We start from the raw sequence: 24,779 nt of genomic DNA on the forward strand, positions 1-24,779 counted from the left end.
ACTCAAATTGGGAAAGTAAAGTAAAGGTTTTTGGAGATGAAAATGGATACATATCTTCAGAAACTTATTCAAATTTTATGCTTCCTGAGATAATGCTGCAAAGATTAACACCATTATGTATTACTGTAAGATCTTTACATGGGAAAATAAGGAAACAGAAGAGTAGTACAGAACTCTGATCACAATCTCAATGGAATAAAAATAACTAACAATAAACAAAATCTAGATCTTGAGCTAATCCACATGGACATTGGTAGTTGTTGCCATCAAAATTGCATCACTGTCTTTGTTTTCTTTTACACTTGATGACTTATTCCCTTTTGAAGAACGAGGAATGCCTGAAGATGTAATATAATAAAAGCATTATCATTATGATAAACCTAATGGATGATGGCATGTGTGATATAAAACCTCTAACATGATCAATTTCTATAAATAGAAAAATAAAACCTGAATTGAAAGTTTTACTTACCAATATGAACATGCAAACAGAAGGAATTTATATTGATGAGTCCCATGACATAAAGTCGATCTATCAAACCATAGAGAAACCTGAAGTAAGCATGCCTCCATTTTCTATTTAAGAGAAGGGCACAACAAACTCCCAAAAAGCTTGTGCCAAATCCACTTTCTATTCCAATATAGAACCATGACAAAAATTCAGATCTATCATCGTGATTTTGCTTTGCTTCTTTAGATTTACCATCTTGGAAGCATATATTTGTCAATGGAGTTCCACAAAGATCACGATTACCTATATAACTAAGTGCACTGAATCCTTGAAGTTGTGTTCCCAGTGGTATTTTGCCTTTGAAATTGTTGAATGACAGGTTTAAGTAACTCAAAAAGGACAAATTTGATAGAGTTTGGGGAATTTCACCCCAAAGTTGGTTTGTTGAGAAATCAAGGGACTCCAAATTGTTCATGTTTCCAATCTCATATGGTATTTTTCCTGTTAATTTATTGTGAGACAAGTTCAAGGAACATAATCCAGTGAGGGTAAACATTTGGAGAGGTAATGTTCCAGACAAATTGTTACTTGACACATCAATTAAGCTCATAAAGTGCAGGTTCTTTCCATATTCTAATGCTTGACCCTTTATAACCAGCTCAAGATTGTCTTCAAAGGTGTAGTGGTAACCATCACGCCTGGAAAAGAAAAAAGAAAGCTTGTCACGTGAAGTTTTGCTGGAAACTAAGGTTGTCATATTGTGAAGGCAGTTCGGTATATGTCCTGAGATTGTGTTATTTGCAATATCCAAAACAATGAGAGAAGACATTTGGCATATATGTGCTGGGATATTTCCTGTAAAATGATTGGATCTGAATTGGAGAACTTTTGCAGCATGAGGAATCCAATTTGGTATGTTTCCTGAAAAGTTGTTTTCACGAACATTAAAGATTAACAGAGAGTGGCAATTTTCTAGCGAGGAAGGAATCTCTCCATAAAACTTATTTTCATGTAGATGGAATGATGTAAGATTAGATAACAAGCCAATTGATGTGGGTACCTTGCCTGTTAAATTATTGCTTCCCAAATTAACATGAACCAAAGATTTCCAATTTTCCCAACAATTTGTAAGACCTCCTGAGAGAAGATTAAGTGATATGTCTAAGTACACCAAATTACTTTTCCCATTCAACATCTCATCATCACACAAGAGAGAAGACATGTTTCCTGATAATGAGTTGTTTGACAACCGTACAACGACCACATTGGATGACAATCGAGGCAACCAACCCTTCAGATCATTTGATGACAATGATATGAACGTAGAATTCAACACCACATTTGACAAGTTCCCATCTATTGAATTATGTTCTAAATGGACTTCTTTCATTCTTGACAGAAAATTCCAAAACTTCCCTTTGGCCTCAAATGATGATTCATAAATACTTAAATATTCAAGAGACTTTTGTGTGAATAACCAGACAGGAATTTTAGGACCTGAAAATGCAAGACTTAATCGCTCAAGTTGAAAAGGTGGAACCCAGTGGGAATCAAAATCAAAGATTAATGGTGGTGATATGAATATAGCTAACTCCTTCAATTTTGACAGTCTCACAAAAGTTTTCTCAGACACAACTCCTGTCAATCTATTTGAGCTAACCGCCAAGAAAAGTAAGGATGATAGATTTCCCAAACTTGTAGGAATAGATCCAGAAAACATGTTTTTTCTAAGATTAAGATGCTGCAGATGTTCAAATTCTCCTAACCAATGTGGAATTGGTCCATTGAAGTGATTACCATTCAAGTTCAAGATTTCCAAGTGTTGAAGATTTAACAAGGCCTCAGGTAGTTGGCCTTCTAAAAAATTTGACCCGAGGTCAATAGAAGAGATACCACTTAAATTGAATAGCCATTTTGGTAACTTCGAATGAAAACCATTTCCAGGAAGAGAAAGAACTTTGAGTGCTGTAAAATTAGCATATTGAAGAGACGGACTCAGGTCTTTAAGATGACAATTACGCATGTGGAGCTCTGAAAGAGATGGAAGCATGGTGACTAATTGAAGCCATTTGGTTTCCTCGTGAAGATCAATGGCATCGAGGTTCAGATATTTCAAGGAGGAAAAATGAGAAAGCCATTGAAGACTAGTGATGGCACCATGGTTGAATGATAAATCAAGATAACGAAGAACCGAAGAGTTTACACATTGATGGGAAGGAGTACCAATAGATAGATTATGGCAATCAAGAGAACCAAATTGGATGGCTGAGAAATTATTATTACTCAAATTCAAGTGATATAGAAATTCAAACTCCACAACAAACAAGGATAGGTAAACGGAACCTGTGAGACAGTGTGATCTATCTATCGTATCAATGTAAGTTGGAAGAGTTGTAGAACAAGGGAGACTGAGGTGAGTGACTCTACTTGTGAAATTGTCACACATGACTCCTTTCCATTCACAACAATCTTGTTGAGTGGACCATGAAAAGAGCACACCTGCTGGATCTTTGATTCCTTGCTTGAACTTTAAGAGAGCTTCCTTGTCTTTGTGGTTGCAGCGGATATTGGAGTTGCACATGCCAGTGCTGAACATGATTGCGCACAAAAACCAGGCAAAGAAGATTGCATACTGAGAGGGAAATGTATTCATGATTAGAACAGTGGTAACATTCAAAGTTTGTCTTGATATAATAAAATGAAGGGAAGTGTATTCATGAGTAAGGAGTGAGCTAGGGATGATGAGTTGAAGTTCAGGGAGAACTCTATTTATAGAGTTAAAGAGTTTGTAGTTCACATATCATGAAAAAAACTTCATATTTGGAATTTCTTTGGCCCCACCCCACTAATATTTCCACACTTCGTAATTTTGTGATTGAAAAATGTTTATTTCACATCCATATTCCAATCAACATTTTAATAAATATTAATATTTTAATTATTTATAATTTTTTTTTAATTTTAAAACGTTTTACATTTTATTTATATTTTCATTAAAGATCATAACTCTTTTATCATATGTCCTTAAAAAATAACTCTAAATAATTAAAAGATAAAAATATAAATTTCCCTATTAAATCAATCGGAAAAGTTACTAAAAAAAGTCACCTAATGAAAATGAAAAGGTGAGGAAGCAAGAAAAAGATTGTCATTTGGGAGAAAAATTGATTGTCACTTGGGAGAAAAATTGAAAGTAGACCCCATCAAAAGAAACATAGAATAATTCATAATGTTACGAAAATCATATGTATAATCACAGTTTTTTTTTCAGATTAATTTTATATATTTATAATAACAATAAAAATAAAAGTATTAATAATAAACAACAGTAATTTCTTTTTTAATTTTTAAATGTAAGAGATCTTTATTTTTATTATTTTTTCAACCAATAAATTTCTATCTTTGTTTATTTTTCTCTTGTATTTTCTTTCATTTCACTGTTTTTGTTTATTGGAAGAAATTGATATTAACTTTTGCATCAAAGAATTGTCTTGCAATTATCATGCTTTTTCCTAGGAATTAGAGGACAAATTTGTAAAGGATTTACTATCATCTGTGCTAACAGAATAATGAGGGAATAGCTCTTTCACATTAGCTTTTTGAATTTACTAACCATAATTTTCTTTGGTGTTTCATCACACAATTTCTCAAACAAAGATTTTGTAAGAAATTAATGAAAGATTAGCTAGGAATTTTTCATCATTATGTTTTTGGTAACTTTTTCATTAACTAGGTCAATGATAAAGTCCTCGTTATATTTGGTTGGTAAGCAATGTCTATATGTTATTTGTCCATTTAAAAAATTTAAATATTGAATATTTATCTTGCTAATAATTTTAATTTTTTATCAATTAATTTTTTAAAATATATTCAAATAAAATTCATTAATAACTTTTAGCAAATATCGATGAATTAGATACTGTAATACCCATACTTATTCTATTACTAAATAAATAAATAAATAAAATTTCATATGGGTTTGTTCTAATTTCTCATGAAGTGAATGTAGTCCTTAAAAGTTAATTTTTTGTCTTTGATGGAGTTGTGAGTCACATGGCTTTATCTCAGTAAATTCTCAGCAACCAAGGAGCTCCATTGACTAATGTAATTATATAGTATCAAATTAACAGGTCTATGCAGTTACATTAAATTTTATATTAACATTTAAATTTTAAATTAAATCTCAAAACATCTACTGATGTGGTACAATTTTGATTTTTATATAAACAGATCATTTTTATAAAAATTACAAAAATTGGTAAATAGTTTAAGAGAGAATTATTTTAATTTAAAGAAGTGGTGATTAGATGTATCACTTTTGTTTCATTGATTTTTTTTTAATTCATTAGTTGCTAAAAAATGACTTTTAATTTTGTTTAATTGAAACTTTTATTTATTTTTTTCCAATTTTTTTAGTTTTTTAAAAAGAATTATTTGTTTTAATTTTTTTGGTTTTTTATTTTTTTTAAATAACATAAATTTATATTTAGTTATTTGTATTAAATACATTTTAAATAATTTATTATTGTAATTTAAATAAATATTTAATTAATTATTACACTTTAAATAAATATTTAATAATAACATAATAAAATTGAAAAATAAAAAAATAATGAAAAACCAAAAACAATGAAAAACAAAATAACAACAAAAAAATTGAAAACAAAAAAAAAAATATAAAAAAAAATTAGAAATTGTAAAAGCGTTTAAAAAAAAAACCACAGAGACACCCAGCACAGTTTCTTTCTTTTTCTTTTTCTTCCTTATCTCCATTTCTCTCTCTCTCAATATTCTCTTCTTTTCCTCTCTCTTAATTTTCTCTCACAATCTTTATCTATTTTAGAATCTGATCAGACCATGTTGTAGCTGGCGATCAGATTTCTATCCGATCAGATTTTCAAACAGAGTAAGTTCATTTTTACTCTAAATATCCTTTGTTCTCCGTTTTTCCTTAGGATTTAGTCATCAATCTTGGTGGGGTCAGTTGAGAAGTTTAATCCTCTCAACTTATTCTATTATATACTGAATTTTTGTTCTGTTTGGATAACTTGCATTAGCCCCGTAAATCTTGAAGCTTATCCAGATTGTGGGGAATAAAATTCTAGAAGTTGCTTGGAAAGCAAGCAATTGAGGTAAGGGAAGCTAAATTTAATTTTTTTATAGCACCCTAGGATAGAAGATCTGAATGCGGAAGGGACGTAGTCCCAATATTGAATTTCTCTTGCAGGGGTGTTATTTGTTTATATATTGTGTGTTTGTTTATATATTATTTAAACTTTATAAATATTATATTTTGGTAGTTTGAGAGTTAAATATTGTTTTTGACGTTGGAAAAGTTCTGGAATGATATGAATTTTTAAATGTTATGTGATTGAATGATATGTATTATATGGGGATGATGTAAATTGTATGAAAGTGATGTCATACATAAGATATTAGGTGGTGAGAAGTTGAGAGGGAGTTCATACACACCGGGTCCCACTGTAGACCCTCGGTATTGGATGTTTGAACTTACCTTGATCCTTTCTATTGGATTCGTTGGTAATCTTTGGATCAGGTGTTAGTCTCTGATAGGGGCATACTTAATGAGTCTTCCGGAAGACGAAGTGGGATTGAAATGAAATCCAATGATTGTGATTGAAAATAGATCCATGTGTGGTCTATATGAATGATGGAATTGGTATTGGAATTTTACATGAAATTACTAAAGAAATGTTTATAAATTATTAGTCTAAATTGGTTATATTTTCATGAATTATGTTATGGATTTTTTTTGCATTAGCTTACCCTTGCTTTTCTTGCTGTGTTTGAACTGCATGACTGTACTACGTACACGAGCAGATGATCTTACAGGTGTCGGAGGGTCTGAAGAGCTTTAAGGTGTTGATTTTGAAACCTGTATTGTAAATATTTATATTTCTATAAATCCTAATCATGTATTAGGAATGTTTTGAAAAACTCCAAGTTTATACAGAAACTGGAAGAACTTTTATTGTGATAGTTATATGTAAATTATAGGGTGTTACGGAAATCGTGCTTAATTAAACAAAATAAAAAAATAAAAAATCTCCCTTTAGATCACGATTTCTTATTAAAAAAGAGGAAGATTTTATTAAAACGGAATTTATATGCACGAACTTCTAAGTTAAAATCATATTCCTTCACTTATTTATTTTTAATAATTTTTAAAAAAATTTACTCGTAAGAAATGAAACAAATTACACCAAAAAAATTCTCTCAAACCTCAACAGGGAAGAAAATAAATTGCAATGAACTTTTTAAATCATCATTTTTTTAAAATTTTTTATTTATTCAAATTGAATTATAATCCTGATATATTCTTTTAAGCTACTTAAACAATGATTTATTTAATTGAAATGCAAATTAAATAAATAAAATATTTTTGTAATTTTTCTTTCATTCGGCGTCAAAGCAGGGTTGTACTTTTGGACTTTTGGTTGATTTAATGTTAAATTTATATGAATGGTTGGTTAATATTGCTGCAGGATAATTAGTTATAAAGTCAAAGGAAATGATAGTTTCTTAGTTTTCTTAAATTAATGTTCACCTTCCTTCAGCTAATAGAATAATGACATTTTTAGCATTTACAAATCGCCAATAAAATTGTATTTGTTAATGGCTATTAAATTTTCTAAAAGAAAATAGTGTTTATTTTTTTATTTTAACTTTTGTTATAACCGATCAAATATCTTATATTAATTCACTTTTTATATATAAATTAGAGTACAAAGTAATATTCACATTTCTCTATCCTTTTGATCAATCCTATAGACGTCCAATTATTACTTTTAGAAAATTATTTGTTATCATGAGATTTGTTTATAATGGTCTGTTAAGTGTTTTTTCAAACAATTTTAACTAATTTATATTTTTTAATAAAAATAAGAAATATTATAATTAATATGGTAAACTATTTTTATTGAGACAAGAGGATACGAGAAAGAAACACAAATTACATAATCAGTATTCTCTCTCCAAACAATAATAACTGAAGTGATAAATATTAAATAAAAATAAAAATATTATTTCCAAAATATTAACAATCATTTAAAAAATGGAAACAATTATTGATAACTTTAATGTTAACATTAAATTTACCTATTTTATTGTGGAAAGGAGTATGCTTCTTTTATCATTTGAGTATTTTCATTTATATTCATTTCTATATTTTGTCTTTTACTTTTTCTTTTTTCACTATATGAACTTTTCATTTTAAATTATAAAATTATAACGCAACTTGTAAAGTATATAGAATGTTTATAAGGATTGAGAAAAATAGTCTTATAATAGAAATAGTACAATTAAAATGGTATCCGAATATTTTACTATTAAAGTGAAAAGGCTATATAAATAAAAATTCAATTATTCAGGTTTCATTTTAAAATAGAGTTAAGTATCTATGTGTTGTGAATTAGTAGAAGTCTGACAAGAGAAAGATGAATTGTGAATTTCTTTGATAGACATTTGATTATGTGAAATGCTTGAGAATTAATGACTTTATGTGGATGTTTAAAGTTATAGTTATATTAAGTTTTTAAAAATAGCTAGCTTACCCTTTGCTTTGTTTTGTGGTTGTTTTTTTTTAATATGTGATGATCGTGTAGTTCATCTAGTATATATTTTAGAATAAATAATATATACTTACTAATACTATAGTTTTTAACTTATATAACTTTTATTATAAATATTCCGACCTCAGGTCGTTGAACAGTATCGCTAGGGTCAATCACCACATCCGAGGTATTGTCCGCTTTGGAGGTCGGTGCTCTATCACGGTTTTGTCCTTAAAAGGCGCCTCGAAGAGTGAAGAGAGGAGGGAGTATATAAAGTGTCATTGACCTCGATTCCTGAGCGATGTGAGACTATATTGGCATACGGGAACAATAAATATTATAATTTCAAATTTTCAAAATGTTTATTTAACTTTTTATATAGTAAAAATTAAATTATCCTATCTAAATTTTAGAAAATGAACTAATTTAAAGATAAAAGAAATTTAAATAAAAAATAATTCAAATTTTAAACATTTTAAATTTCCTAAAATATGAGAAGGATAAAATGTGCCAGATAAATTAAAGACTTGACAGATAAAAAAAAAACTAGTATTATAAATGAACAAGAAACTCAAAATTGGGAGAGTAAAGTAAAGGTTTTTGGAAATGAAAATGGATACATATCTTCATAAACTTATTCAAAAACTATATGCTTCCTAAGATAATGCTGCAAAGATTAACACCATCATGTATTACTCTAAGATCCTTACATGGGAAAATAAAGAAGCAAAATAGCAGTACATAACTCTCATCACAATCTCTCAATGGACTAAAAATAATTAACAATAAACAAAATCTAAGTCTGGAGCTAATAGCTAATCAACATGGACATTGGTAGTTGTTGCCATCAAAATTGCATCACTGTCTTTGTTTTCTTTTACACTTGATGACTTATTCCCTTTTGAAGAATGAGGAATGCCTGAAGATGTAATATAATAAAAGCATTATCATTATGATAAACCTAAGGAGTGATGGCTTGTGTGATATAAAACCTCTAACATGATAATTTCTATAAATAGAAAAATAAAACCTGAATTGAAAGTTTTACTTACCAATATGAACATGCAAACAGAAGGAATTTATTTTGATGAGTCCCATGACATAAAGTCGATCTATCAAACCATAGAGAAACCTGAAGTAAGCATGCCTCCATTTTCTATTTAAGAGAAGGGCACAACAAACTCCCAAAAAGCTTGTGCCAAATCCACTTTCTATTCCAATATAGAACCATGACAAAAATTCAGATCTATCATCGTGATTTTGCTTTGCTTCTTTAGATTTACCATCTTGGAAGCATATATTTGTCAATGGAGTTCCACAAAGATCACGATTACCTATATAACTAAGTGCACTGAATCCTTGAAGTTGTGTTCCCAGTGGTATTTTGCCTTTGAAATTGTTGAATGACAGGTTTAAGTAACTCAAAAAGGACAAATTTGATAGAGTTTGGGGAATTTCACCCCAAAGTTGGTTTGTTGAGAAATCAAGGGACTCCAAATTGTTCATGTTTCCAATCTCATCTGGTATTTTTCCTGTTAATTTATTGTGAGACAAGTTCAAGGAACATAATCCAGTGAGGGTAAACATTTGGAGAGGTAATGTTCCAGACAAATTGTTACTTGACATATCAATTAAGCTCATAAAGTGAAGGTTCTTTCCATATTCTAATGCTTGACCCTTTATAACCAGCTCAAGATTGTCTTCAAAGGTGTAGCGGTCACCATCACGCATGGGAAAGAAAAAAGAAAGCTTGTTGAGTGAAGTTTTGCTGGAAACTAAGGTTGTGATATTGTGAAGGCAGTTGGGTACATGTCCTGAGATTGTGTTATTTGCAATATCCAAAACAATGAGGGAAGACATTTGGCATATATATGTTGGGATATTTCCTGTAAAATAATTGGATCTTAATTGGAGAACTTTTGCACCATGAGGTATCCAATTTGGTATGTTTCCTGAAAAGTTGTTTTCACGAACATTAAAGATTAACAGGGAGTAGCAATTTTCAAAGGAAGGAATCTCTCCATAGAGCTTATTTTCATGTATATGGAATGACGTAAGATTAGATAACAAGCCCATTGATGAAGGTATCATGCCTGTTAAACTATTGCTTCCCAAATTAACATGAATCAATGATTTCCAATTTTCCCAACAATTTGTAAGACCTCCTGACAGAAGATTAAGTGATATGTCTAAGTACACCAAACTACTTTTCCCATTCAACATCTCATCATCACACAAGAGAGAAGACATGTTTCCTGATAATGAGTTGTTTGACAACCGTACAACGACCACATTGGATGACAATCGAGGCAACCGGCCCTTCAGATCATTTGATGACAATGATATGAATGTAGAATTCAACACCACATTTGACAAGTTCCCATCTATCGAATTATGTTCTAAATGGACTTCTTTCATTCTTGACAGAAAATTCCAAAACTTCCCTTTGGCCTCAAATGATGATTCATAAATACTTAAATATTCAAGAGACTTTTGTGTGTATAACCAGACAGGGATTTTAGGACCTGAGAATGAAAGAATTAATCGCTCAAGTTGAAAATGTGGAATCCAGTGGGAGTCAAAATCAAAGATTAATGGTGGTGATATGAAAATAGCTAAATCCTTCAATTGTGACAGTCTAGCAAAAGTTTTCTCAGACACAACTCCTGTCAATCTATTTGAGCTAACTGCCAAGAAAATTAAGGATGATAGATTTCCCAAACTTGTGGGAATAGATCCAGAAAACATGTTTTTTCTAAGATTAAGATGTTGCAGATGTTCAAATTCTCCTAACCAATGTGGAATTGGTCCATTGAAGTGATTACCATTCAAGTTCAAGATTTCCAAGTGTTGAAGATTTAACAAGGCCTCAGGTAGTTGGCCTTCTAAAAAATTTGACCCGAGGTCAATAGAAGAGATACCACTTAAATTGAACAGCCATTTTGGTAACTTCGAATGAAAACCATTTCCAGGAAGAGAAAGAACTTTGAGTGCTGTAAAATTAGCATATTGAAGAGACGGACTCAGGTCTTTAAGATGACAATTACGCATGTGGAGCTCTGAAAGTGATGGAAGCATGGTGACTAATTGAAGCCATTTGGTTTCCTCGTGAAGATCAATGGCATCGAGGTTCAGATATTTCAAGGAGGAAAAATGAGAAAGCCATTGAAGACTAGTGATGGCACCATGGTTAAATGATAAATCAAGATAACGAAGAACCGAAGAGTTTACACATTGATGGGAAGGAGCACCAATAGATAGATTATGGCAATCAAGAGAACCAAATTGGATGTCTGAGAAGTTATTATTACTCAAATTCAAGTGATATAGAAATTCAAACTCCACAACAAACAATGATAGGTAAACGGAACCTGTGAGGCAGTGTGATCTATCTATCGTATCAATGTAAGTTGGAAGAGTTGTAGAACAAGGGAGACTGAGGTGAGTGACTCTACTTGTGAAATTGTCACACATGACTCCTTTCCATTCACAGCAATCTTTTTGAGTGGACCATGAAAAGAGCACACCTGCTGGATCTTCGATTCCTTGCTTGAACTTTAAGAGAGCAGCCTTGTCTTTATGGTTGCAGCGGATATTGGAGTTGCACATGCCAGTGTTGAACATGATTGCGCATAAAAACCAGGCAAAGATGATTGCATACTGAGAGGAAAACGTATTCATGATTAGAAGATAACTGAAGAAGTAATAAGGAGAGTTTGTCTTGACATAAATTGATGAATAAGGAGTGAGCTAGGGATGATGAGTTGAAGTTCAGGGAGAACTCTATTTATACTGTTAAAGAGTTTGTAGTTCATATATCTTCATCTTTGGATAACAGGAAAAAAAAACTTCATCTCTGCTAAAATTTCATTTTCAATAAGAAAATATTATCAGTATTGCTGCCAGCCAACTACTTGGGCGACCAAACTTCATAGCATTGTTTACAAAACTTGAACTTTCTCAATCAAAGCATTTTTCAAGACTTTTCTTTTCTATCATTAATCAAGTCAACCATCTAGTCTTGGGAGGACCTACCAAAAATTTATTGCTGTTAGATCATTAATATTTTTACTCTCTTTATCCTACATTTTTTCTTCTTTTATTCTCTCTAATCAAATATAACATTAAACTCGTCTATGTTACCAAAGAAAGTCATGTAATGAGAATGAAAAGCGGAGGAAGCAAGAAAGAGATATTCATTTGGGAGACAAATTGAAAGTAGATCCACCAAAAGCAACATTGAATAATTCATAATGTTAACAAAATGATAAAAAAGAATATAAAAAATCTGATTGCAAATCAAGTTTATAGTGGATTATGTATAATCACAGTTTTCTTCTTCTTCTGATTAATTTTACAGTAATAATAACAGTAAAAATAGAAGTATTAATAATAAATAACAGTACTATCTTTTTCTTTTTTTAATGTAAGATATCTTTATTTTCATTATTTTTTCAACCAATAAATTTCTATCTTCATTTTTTTCAATCTTGTATTTTCTTTAATTCCACTGTTTCTTTTTATAGGATGAAACAGATATTAACTTTTGCAACCAAGAATTGTCTTGCAATTATGCTATTTCCTAGGAATTAGGAGACAAAAATATAGTAGAATAAGCAATAAATAGACGAAAAAAATAGATTAATGATACTAAAAATAGTTAAGATGGGAAACATCACACAAAACTTAATCTCACAAACTAGAATATAATAGAATGTCTTTCTAGCTCATTAGGATTTCTATTCTAGTATGTATATCAATTCTCTTATACTTTCTATATTGTTATTCTTATTTACTTATATATTTTTTTTCTCACAAATTTTCTTTTATATAGAAGAAGAGAAAGAGTTCATTATAAAAAAAATAATGAATAATTAATGAGTCAATCCTGATAATTTATGTATCATTTATCTAGATTTATATGATGATGTCATATAATTAAATTAAGAAGGAATTAGTGTAGATTTACTATTACGTGCTATCATCAGAATAATGAAGGAATAGATTTTGAAGGAATAGGTTTTTCATCATTATTATTTTGGTACACCTACAGCTCTTACTAACTTTTTCATTAACTAGGTCAATGACGATAAATATAAACACTGATAAAAAATAATAATAATTCAAATAAAATGGCACACTATAATATTAATCCAAATAAATTTGATCTTTCTAAAAATCAAATTTAAATGAGTTGCACTAAAATATATATAATTTAAAAAATTAATCTTTTTAAAATAAATTTAATTTCATAAATTTAAATAAAAATGCATAAATATATAAAATCAAATTTTAAATATTTAATATTTATCTTACTAATAACTTTAATTTTATCACTTCATTTTTTAAAAATATATTAAAATAATTTCATTAATAATTTTTAGCAAGTTTAATACCCATACTTATTCTATTAATAAATAAATAATTAAATTCTCTTACTTATTATACACAAATATTTATCAGGCTGCAGATTTTGTTTTTCCATCCAATAAAAGTTAATTCTTTTTTTCTTTGATGCAGTTGTGAGTCACATGGCTTTGTCTCTGTCAATTCTGAACAACCAAGGACACTCCATTGACTAGTGTAATTGCATAGTATGTAAATTAATAGTTCTATGTAGTTACATTCAACTTTATATTAATACTTAAATTTCAATTAAAACTTAAATATTAAAATAGTTTAAATCAGTATTACAATAGAGATGTAACTGAAGGATAAATCCCACACCTGAACCAAACAAGGCACTCCAATACCTCAAACCTCAACATGGAACAAAACAAATTGTTCGACATCCACTAGAGATTAGAGCCTTTCATAGTATATAAGTGGGTGCAAACCTCATCCCATTGAGTCGGTTTTATGGGATTGAATTAGGCTTAAAGTCCACTTTGTAATATGGTATCAGGGGTGTGTTGGAGATCCCACATCGACTAAAGATTAGAGCCTTTTATAGTATATAAGTGGGTGCAAACCTCATCCCATTGGGCCGGTTTTATGGGGTTGAGTTAGGCTTAAAATTCACTTTCTAATACAAATTGCAGTCAACTTTCTAAATCATCAATTTTTTTTAACTTTTTATTTTTATTTTATTTTATTCCAATTGAAGCATAGTCCTGATATATTATTTTAAGCTACTAACAATAATTTATTTTATTCAAATGTAAATTAAATAAATATTCTTCAGAAGAGTTTCCCCATTAATTAGTAGTATATAAAAACCAATATATTTACAATCCAAGCCTATTATACCCTCACTAAAATATTCCAAGATATTTGGACAAAACACTGTTTCTAAATGTATGTAAAAAAATACTCAGAATGGAAAGTCATAAAACTAGGAATTTAATTAAATACAAGAAGGGTAGAAAAGAAATTACGCTGTCATTTATTTAAAAATTATGTGTGATAAGTTTGATGAATTAAAAAATAAAGTCACAAATAAAATTATTTCTGATTAGTTAATACTTAATGTATAAAAATCATTACTCAATATAGAAAAAAATTCTTTACTTTAATAAAATGTTTATAAGACTTTTTTTTATTTTACTCTTTTTCATGTATACATCATAATAAATTACATGTAAGTAAACTAAGTAAAAATAATTTATATTATTTTAAATTTTAAAATAACAGTTAAAAAGAGAAAAAAAAATCTTTTAAAAATCTAACCATAAGAACAAAGAAATTTCTAAAAATAAAAATGAAGTTCTCAAATAAAACATTATGCAGTTATCACATCTACATAATTTATCTATAACAAATAATAATTTTACATTGAATTTTATAATTATAATTATAATTATATATATAATCTCTTTTACTTTTATATTTTAATATTCATTAATCATTTCTTTAGTTATTATCTGAAAAAACTATCCATAAAAATGAAACTGTTTTTATGTATAATTATAATAATGATTTTATATAACAAATTAAAATGTTATAACTATTTTTTTATACATTTTATTATAATTTTACTTTTTATTTTGATGGAAATTTACCCGTATTCCTATTATATAATTATAACATTATAAAAGTTATTTTTATAATTATTTTTTATGTATATAACTTTAGTATAACTTTCAGTAATTTATTTTAATTATTTTTTGTTGTATAAAAAAAAGTGAGGGTACCACTATTAGGCTATAAAACTTTACTGATTTTTTTTTCAATAAAAATCCAGCACATGCTTTTTCATATGAAGCATCCGGGCAAAACTGTTACATGCATTATGCCTTTGGGGCATATGACATGTCCAAAAGAGGAGATAAACACTCCAATCAATAGCCATTAGCATCAACACAAAAGACAGTAACTAGTACTAGAAAACACATGCATATAAAAAAAAAACTTTGAAGCTATTTCTTATGCTGCAGTTTCATGTACCCTGCATTCAGGAATAGTCAAACTATCCAAAGAACAGCCCAGCCAAAGGATACATCACGGGTCAACAAAAAGAAGGTAAACTTGACATCCACAACTTTTAAAGTCTGCAGTTCCATTACCAGCATTCATAACTAGTGCCACTAAACAGGTAAGGGTGATGAATAATAACAAAACTCAGACCTCATCTTCGTGAAGAAGCATATTTGGAATGCCCTTACTGACAGGAAAGCGTCGCCCAGTCTCAGGGCATACAAGAGCCCCTTCCTCAAGGTGGAGTTCCAAGAGAGCATGGTGAAACCGGTTCAGAAATTCATCAGAGTCCAGCATGGAAGAGTCCGCCTCCTCAGGTAGTTCAGTGTATCCCATGGCCTTTGATGCATCAACGAAAGCCTTCCAATCAACCTTCTCAAACATCTTTTTCAGAAATTCCCCATTCATTTCCACAGTCTTTTCCGCCACTTTCTCTGCTTCAATGCGCAATGGGAATCCATTCACCACACCCTTTATGTTTGATGACAGCATGTTATGTGTTAGTAGTCTCATCTTTACTAACAAGTCAGAATATCAGCAGCAACACTTGAAACTTAGCCCTACAAGTTCAAAATACAAATAAAACACAATCAAGCATCATCCCTACTAATTCCAATGAATCAAGTTTAGTTCAGGTTCCAGTTCACTATTGTTTTATACCAATCCAATTCCTTACTTATGCTCAACTTGTCTTCTTTTTCTGTTGCACATCAAAAGAAACAAACAAGTATATCGAAAGCACTTTCCAATCCAATTCTAACTATATCTTCCTCTCAATCAACAAAGGTAAATTAAAATACCAACACACAATTAAATCACCACTATGGTTTCATACTCCGTTTCCTTACAAAATCCACTTTTGAAAGTACACAAAATCCAATCACACTTCACATTTCACCCAACAGAGAGCATACCTCATCAGAGCATTTAAGAAGGTGTATAATCAGAATCAGAATAAATAACAAACCAATGATGCAAACTTTCATCAAACAGAATTGATGGAATTCAGAATACAGATTACACAATTGATTCAGCACACACTCTCTTTTTACAACTTAATTTGAAAGACTAAGGACTCTTGTACGCTGTAAAATTAGAACACACGAGGAGCATCTAAGCCAACCTTGGGACACACCAAATCACCCCATGGATTAACTTTCAAGTTCAACAAACCCTTAACCAATTAATTTGAATTGACAAACAGAAAAAAAACACTAATTTGGGTATTTTTGCCCTATTATGGCTGATTCCTTCGTGCAGGAAGTTTTGAACTTTGATACCCAGAACCCTACAGAGAAAAGAGATTCGACCTACAAGACAAGAAAGAGAGGTACCCGACAGCGACGCTCCGGCGAGACGAGATGGCAGCAAACGATGTGGAGCGCGAAGTTAGCTTTAGCAACAGCAAAGTCACAACACTCCAATGTTCTGTGTGCGGCGAGGTGGTGTATGTAATGAGTACCTAGGCTTTTAATGGATTATTATGGACATGGGAATAGCAATTGTTATTTTAATTTTGCATATTTTTTTATATTAGTAAATATTTTTATTTTTAAAATCTGAGTTAAATATTTGTTAATTTTTTATTTAATGTAATATGTTATTATGAATAATAATTGTCAAATGGATATAAATAAATATTTGTTACTTCACAATTTTAATGCATCATAGAATATCCTTTAAATTATATTTCTACCCTTATTCTATTTATTTTTCATTTTTTAAAAAAGTGTTTGTCATTAAAATTTAGATGTTCAGTTCATAGAATATCTGTCAAATTATGTTTCTACTCTTAGTTCTAATTTTTTTTTTCATTTTTTTGCAATTTTTTTTATTAAAAACTAAACCCAGATGTAATTGGTGATTTTAAAAAGGAAGTATTACAAAATGGATTTTAAGTCTACCTCAACCCCATAAAACCTGCTCATAAGGTTGAGGTTTGCACCCACTTATATACAATGAAAGGCTATAATACCATATTACAAAGTGGACTTTGAGCTTAACTCACCCTCATAAAATCGATTCATAGGGTTGCACCCACTTATATACAATGAAAGGCTCTAATATCTAGTCGACGTAGGATCTCCAACAGAAGTGTTGTCAAAATGAAATTTTTTTCTTTTTTGAGACATATTATCCTAATGAAATGAGAAAAAAATATGTTTTATGATTTATAACAAAGAGATTATCAAGTTTAAAGAAATATTTATTATCCTCGTCTAAACCTGTCTTTTTAATTATATTGTTGAATCATATTTAAAGGTACAATGATTTAAATCTGTTGGTTAACTTGTTGTGTTTAAAAATTGGATTAATAGGAACAATAGGAATTTTTTTCTAAAATAAGACTATTTTCATTATTATTATTTCATTTACCTTCTTTTGTTTTTATTTTTGTTTTTATTTTTTTATCTAGTAGCATTTTTCCTATGGTTTTATTTTGTATTTAAAAAAACAAACTCTTTTAGAATTTGGTTTCTGATGGTGATTTTAGAATTTTATATTTTTTTTATTTAGAGGGAATGGAAAAGAAAAAAGTGAAATATAAAATAGAATAAAAATAAATTTAAGAACCAATAAAATAAAATAAAAGATTTTTTTTTAAAAAATTTAAGTAAAAAATGTTTTGAAAATTTTAATTAAAAATGGGAGAATAAATTTTAAATATTTATAAAATTATAGTGAATTTAAATGTTTATAAAAATAAAATAGAAGAAAATTTGAAATTTAAAAATTAAATATTAAATATATAAAACTTTATGAAAAAGTGGTTTTGAGGTCATACTTACTAAATTTATCACAAAATTGAGTTGGGTTAAGTATGACTCACTCATAAATGAACCTAACCTAATTTAATTGGGTTGGTTGATAACCGTAACCACTTTTGATACATTTTATAAATTTAATGTAATTATATTAAAAGTTTTATTAAAGATCAAGCACAAAAAGTACAAGTAATTAATGTATTTTTTTCAATAATTACGAAAAAAAACAAAAATCATTCCATTCTCTCTCTCACACGTACAACATTTCATCTTAAATATATCAAAAGAAATTTGAGTGGAAATGTTTTATTTACTGGTACAATCATGCAATTTGATAGATCTCAATGGAGACGGAATACATTTGTTTTGATGACTATCGTGACATGAAGTCGGTCTCTCAAGTTGTAAAGAAATTTGAAGTATGCGTGTTTCCATTTTCGGTTGAAGAAAATAGCGCAACAAACTCCTAAGAAACTCGTCACAAAACCAGATTCTATTTCAATAAAAAACCATGACACAAATTCAGATTTATGTTCATCTTCATATGTTGGCTCTTTGTCTTTAGGCTTCACATCCTGCGAGCAATTTTTTGTAAGTGGAGGTCCACAAAGATCACGATTGCCTATATAACTAAGTACATTGAACCCCTGCATTTGTGTGCCTGATGGTATTTGACCTGTCAAATTGTTGAATGACAGGTTTAAATAACTCAGAAATGATAAACTGGACAAGTCTTGAGGAATTTCACCCTGAAAATGGTTTACTGAAAAATCCAAGGACTCCAAGTTTTTCATGTTGCCAATTTCATTTGGTATTTTCCCTGTTAAACTATTGTGGGACAAATTCAAGGAGAACAATCCAGTGAGGCTAAACATTTGGGAAGGTATTGTTCCAGTGAAATTGTTATTTGACATATCAATTAAGGTGACAAAGTGTAGGTTTTTCTCATATTTTGATACTTGACCTTTTGTAACTAACTCAAGACCATCATCCATGATCAAGTAACGATTATGAAATGAAGGGAAGGAATAAGAAAACCTGTATCGTGAAGCATTGTTGAAAACTAAGGCTGTGATATTTTGCAAACAACTGGTTATATATCCTGAGATAGTGTTATGGGCAAAATCCAAAATAATGAGGGAAGACATTTGACATATTTGTGGAGGGATATTACCAGTAAAATTATTGGACCTTAATTGCAGAGCCTTTGCATCGAGTGATATCCAATGTGGTATGTTTCCTGATAAATTGTTATCCCGAACATTAAAGATCAACAGAGAGTGACAATTTTTCAACGAGAAAGGAATCTGTCCATAAAGCTTATTCTCATGCAAATGCAGGGAGGTGAGATTGGATAACAAGTCCATTGATGGAGGTATCTCTCCTGTTAGATTATTGCCTCCTAAGTTAACATGAACCAGAGATTTCTTGTTCCTCCAACAACTAGTAAGCGCTCCAGATAGATGATTCAAAGATATGTCCAAGTAGAGCAAATTGCTTTCCCTACTCAACATCTTATGATCACACAAGAGGGGGGTGAGGTCTCCTGATAACAAGTTGTCTGATAACAAGACAACAGCCACGTTGGATGATAACCGAGGCAAGCCACCTTTCAAGCCATTTGAAGATAAATCTATGTATGTAGAGTTCAAAACCACGTTTGATAGGTTCCCATCAATCAATTTTTCTTCTATTTCGACCTCAGGAATTTTTGATAGAAAATTCCAAAATTTGCCCTGTGCCTCAAATGATGATTCCACAATAGCTAAACTTTCAAGAGACCTTTGTGTATATAACCACATAGGAAAGTTAGGACCTGCAAATCCAAGAAGTATCTGTACAAGTTGAAAAGGTGGAACCCAGTGGGTTCAAAATCAAAGATTAATGGTGGTGATAAGTATATATCTATCTCCTTTAATTTTGACATTTTGGCAAAATTTCTCTCAGACACGACTCTGCAAGTTGATTTTCACCAACGGTCAAGGAAATTAATGATGATAAATTTCCCAATTTTGTGGGAATAGATCCAGAAAACAAGTTTGATCGAAGAATAAGATATTGCAGGTGTTCAAGTTCGCCCAACCAATCTGGAATTGGTCCATTGAAGTTATTATCTTCCAAGACTAAAGCTTCCAGATCTCGAAGATTTAACAATTCCTTTGGCAGTTGGCCTCTTAAAGAACATGATCTAAAACCAATACGAGAGATATCGTGACTAATATTGAATAACCATTTAGACAACTCTGAGTGAAATTCATTTTCAGAAAGCGCAAGATATCTAAGCGCACTAAAATTTGCATATTGAAGAGAGGGACTCAAGTTTTCAAGTTGACAACCCATCAAGTAAAGTTCAGAAAGTGATGATGGCATGGTGACTAATTGAAGCCAATTAGTTTCTTTGCGAAGATCAATGCCACCAAGGTTGAGATGTTCCAAGGAGGACATGCGAGAAAGCCATTGAAGACTATTCATGGCTAGATTTTCGTTACCTGATAAATCAAGATATCGAAGAGCTGAAGAGTTGACAAACCGACGAGAATGAACCGCTACAGATAGGTTCTGATAGTTATGATTCACAGAATCAAATTGGAAAGCTAAAAAGTCATTATTCCCCAAATCCAAGTAACTGAGAAATTCAAAGTCCATAGAAGATAAATAAATAGAACCTGTGAGGCAGAGGGACTTATTTGTTTTATCAGTATAAGTTGGAAGAGTTGTAGAACATGGAAGACTGAGGTGAGTGACTCTACTTGTGATGTTGTCACATGTCACTCCTCTCCATTGACAACAATCTTGTTGGGTGAACCATGAAGAGAGAGCGTGTGATGGATCTATGATTCCTTGCTTGAAGTTAAAGAGAGCTTGCTTGTCTTTATGGTGGCAACGGATATTGAAACTGCAAGTGACCTTGTTCAACATGATTGCATATAGCAACCATGCAAAAAGGGTTGCATACTGAGAGAGTGATGTATTCATGGTTACAAGAGAACTATAGAAGCCAACTAGGAAGGGAGGACTTGAAGTTCATTGAGCAGAGAACTCAATTTACACTGTTAATAGTTTCTCCTTTACGATTTATAATAAAATTTTGTGTTCAATGACAAAATATAATTAATTTGCATGACAACGACCTGGGCAAAGAAATTTCCTCGCAGTGCGCCAATATCGATGCTCATGAATTTGATTTTTGAAACACCTATCCCAAATCCTACTAAAGTTATGTATTTTATGCATTTCCTGTTAATAGTCGTGGCCAATAGAGACAAACTAATTAATATTTGAGTGAAAAATCAGTTGAATTATCAAATAACAAGCACAAATCACACTGCATTGTAGTGAGTGACAGTTTTCCTCCTTATTGACCAGTTCAATGCGCACTAGTATGTCCAGGAGTAAAATTCCTTGTAGTGGTATTTGCGCGTTAATTAAAAGTTTATTTTATATGTAATTAAAATCCTTTTTAAAAAAAAGTTGAATAATATTATTTCAAAAAAATTAATAATAAAAATATAAAATAGAAATATATTTTTAAACGAAATCTGAAAGAAAAATTCAAATTCACATTTTCTTTAGAATTTTTTAAATAATAAAATTTATAACAACTGTTATCTCTCCCAGCTAACCACCTCCTTTTATTCTCTGTTACCCCATTATGCTGTTTTTGCATTGAGTAGGAAATATAAAAAAACTAAAAAAAGAGAGGAAGAGAGTAAGAAATGCAGTGATTTAGAGTAAAAAAAATTCTAGTTAATTTGATTTGTATAATAAAACAATTTTTTTATATCAATATATTCATAAAATCATTTTTCCAAAATAATTTAACGAACAAAAATAATTTTTAAAAATATGTATTTCGTTTAAAATAAATTTAAATTATAATTTTTTTATAAAATTTAATAAATAAAAAATTACATTTTAAAATAAATGTATTAAATAAATTACTTTATAAATTATTAAAATATAATTTTATTAAATTTATTTACTATTTTTAATATTTTTATTTTAATTATTTATTAGAAACATAATTATTTATAAAATATTAAAGTATATTATTTTTTAGTTTACCATATGTAACATCCCAAAAATTATAGACAATTACACTATATATTCTACAAAATCCAATATAAAGCTTGAAATTTTTCACAAAATACATTATTAAAACTTATATAATATAATATTTATCGAACTAAAGCTCAAAATATAGTAGTCTAATATGCTCATTCACTTATATTAACATCTACTTGTGTATCAACAGAGTTCACAACACAAAAATAAAAATAAAAAAAAACTAATAAAATTAAATTTCATAACATATTTAATACATAAAAAATCAGATTAGTCATTCATAAATTATTTTTTTTTCAAATGTTGTCATATTATTTAAATTATTTTTTAATGTAGATAAAAGTAAGGTTTATAATTTTGTTTATATAGAGTATATTTATTCTTAAATCAATCAAATCATATAATTTGTAAATCATCCCTCTATTTTATTTCTCGTTTATTTATATTTAATTAACTAATTTCACATGTAATATTATTTTTCACCTATTTATCTTTTATCAAGTTATTTCTACTATATTTTTTTCCTCTTATTATTTACTCTTAACCAAGCAAATGTACTGTGATTGTATCATATTTGGATTCAATTCCATTGTAAAAGGAAAATTTGTTAGAATCAATTACGACAGGTAAGTCAACCAAAATGGATTCACTTTTGACTTAAATTGGAAAAGTAGTTCTGATATTTTGACTAATTCAACACGCAATAATCTTTTTGGGTAGAAAATTAGTAGTCTTCTATATGTGGAAAATTTGACAAGTTGAATAAGTAATATGGATATGTAACTTGTCAAATTTTCTATATATATTAGTCTTAATTTTTTTATCAGTTATTAACATTACTTATTTTTCTTTTTCTTCTCACCTAACTTTCAAGATTAATAAAAGAATTCATTTAGTTATATAGATAATAAGTTTTGGGTTAGAATTATAATATTAAATTATATCATAATGTATTAACTTAGATTTTTTTTTATATTTCTTAATTATTAAACATTCTTACATGAAAAACACATTAATAAAATTATTAATATATGTACATATACTTTATTTAAAAGTTGTGAGAACTAAAATTTTAGTATATATTTTTATAATAGATAAATAATAAAAATTTATAAATAGATTATAAAGTGTTAATCATTCATTTTATTAGAAATTTCATCTTTTCAAAATTTTATTTTTTCAATTTTTTTTAAGGTTAAAGTATAACTAAGATACTGTATTAATGTGTTGACAAACTAATATGGATGAGGTAGTAAGATAATTCTTCAAGTAATAGTTTATTAAACAGAAATATCGGAATTTATTGTAAAATCACAACAAATGTACAAAATGGATATAAAATCATTCACATCATATAAACACATATATAAACGCATTTGTATAACACAACCACATCTTACCATCATAACTACATAGTTTAAGCATGTTCAAATCATCTACTCTTCTTTTTTACACAACAATCTTAACTCCCTTTTACTTTATTGTTATTTTTTAACTAATTTAATTGCAGATCCGTTTTGGATACTATCTTAATTGGATTTATCATTGAATTCATTAGAAGACAACTTGAGATCATCTGAACTTATCTATAATATCATTTTATTGGTGTTAGACGATCTACGTTAGAATCATTTTAATTTGACGAATTATATATTTGTTATGATACCTTTATAGGTGTGTAGCCTTTTACAAGTGTATGATGAGAAATACTTGTGATATTATGATTCTAAGGGTTGCGATATTGAGTAATGAAGTTATTGAATATATGAGATTCCTTTTCTTTACTAATAAGTAAGATAAGGATGCACATAGAACAAAAAAAAGAAAGAAAAGAATAATTTTTGTATTATTCACCTCTCTTCATCTAATGATGCCAAACATTATAATACAAAGAGAAAATAGAAACTGTATTGGGCTTGATAAAAATAGATAAGGCCCAAACATCAAAACAGTGGAAAAGTTTTATTTACTGGTAGAATCGTGCAACTTGATAGACCTCAACAGAGACGGAAGGAATTTGTTTTGATGACTATCGTGACATAAAGTCGATCTCTCAAGTCGTAAAGAGATTTGAAGTATGCGTGTCTCCATTTTTCTGTTAAAGAAAATAGCGCAACAAGCTCCTAAGAAGCTCGTCACAGATCCATATTCTATTCCAATAAAAAATCATAACACAAATTCAGATTTACGTTCATCTTCATGTGTTGGCACTGTGTCTTTAGGCTTCACATTCCGCAAGCAATTTTTTGTAAGTGGAGGTCCACAAAGATCACGGTTGCTTATGAGTATATTAAACCCTTGCATTTGTGTGCCTGACAGTATTTGTCCTGTCAAATTATTGAAGGACAGATTTAAGTAACTCAAAAAGGATAAACTGGACAAGTCTTGAGGAATTTCACCTAAAAAATTGTTCACTGAAAAATCTAAGGACTCTAAGTTTTTCATGTTGCCAAATTCATTTGGTATTTTCCCCGTTAAACTATTGTGGGACAAACTCAATGAGAACAA

General features: G+C 29.5%; 4 protein-coding genes across 4 annotated transcripts; all 4 read right to left on the bottom strand.

Moving 5' to 3' along the window:
- Positions 1-45: 45 nt before the first annotated feature.
- Positions 46-3,214, bottom strand: LOC137828341 (receptor-like protein EIX2). The gene is made up of 2 exons (XM_068634864.1): positions 473-3,214; positions 46-338 (listed from the first exon to the last, which is right to left on the bottom strand). The coding sequence occupies exons 1-2, from the start codon at positions 3,102-3,104 to the stop codon at positions 235-237; spliced, it is 2,736 nt and encodes a 911-aa protein (XP_068490965.1). The 5' UTR covers positions 3,105-3,214; the 3' UTR covers positions 46-234.
- A 5,374-nt stretch (positions 3,215-8,588) lies between these two features.
- LOC137830033 (receptor-like protein EIX2) lies at positions 8,589-11,940 on the bottom strand. The gene is made up of 2 exons (XM_068637117.1): positions 9,078-11,940; positions 8,589-8,944 (listed from the first exon to the last, which is right to left on the bottom strand). Exons 1-2 carry the CDS (start codon positions 11,704-11,706, stop codon positions 8,841-8,843), a joined length of 2,733 nt encoding a protein of 910 aa, XP_068493218.1. The 5' UTR covers positions 11,707-11,940; the 3' UTR covers positions 8,589-8,840.
- Positions 11,941-15,341: 3,401 nt separating this feature from the next.
- On the bottom strand, positions 15,342-16,914 carry LOC137829783 (multifunctional methyltransferase subunit TRM112 homolog B-like). The gene is made up of 2 exons (XM_068636696.1): positions 16,776-16,914; positions 15,342-16,001 (listed from the first exon to the last, which is right to left on the bottom strand). Exon 2 carries the CDS (start codon positions 15,952-15,954, stop codon positions 15,586-15,588), a length of 369 nt encoding a protein of 122 aa, XP_068492797.1. The 5' UTR covers positions 15,955-16,001; positions 16,776-16,914; the 3' UTR covers positions 15,342-15,585.
- Positions 16,915-18,481: 1,567 nt separating this feature from the next.
- Positions 18,482-21,249, bottom strand: LOC137829003 (receptor-like protein EIX2). Its single transcript, XM_068635800.1, has 2 exons — positions 20,127-21,249; positions 18,482-20,071 (listed from the first exon to the last, which is right to left on the bottom strand). The coding sequence occupies exons 1-2, from the start codon at positions 21,180-21,182 to the stop codon at positions 18,548-18,550; spliced, it is 2,580 nt and encodes an 859-aa protein (XP_068491901.1). The 5' UTR covers positions 21,183-21,249; the 3' UTR covers positions 18,482-18,547.
- Between the last annotated feature and the right edge of the window lie 3,530 nt (positions 21,250-24,779).

This window comes from Phaseolus vulgaris, chromosome 7, assembly GCF_000499845.2.
Source record: "Phaseolus vulgaris cultivar G19833 chromosome 7, P. vulgaris v2.0, whole genome shotgun sequence".
NCBI classification, from domain to species: domain Eukaryota; kingdom Viridiplantae; phylum Streptophyta; class Magnoliopsida; order Fabales; family Fabaceae; genus Phaseolus; species Phaseolus vulgaris.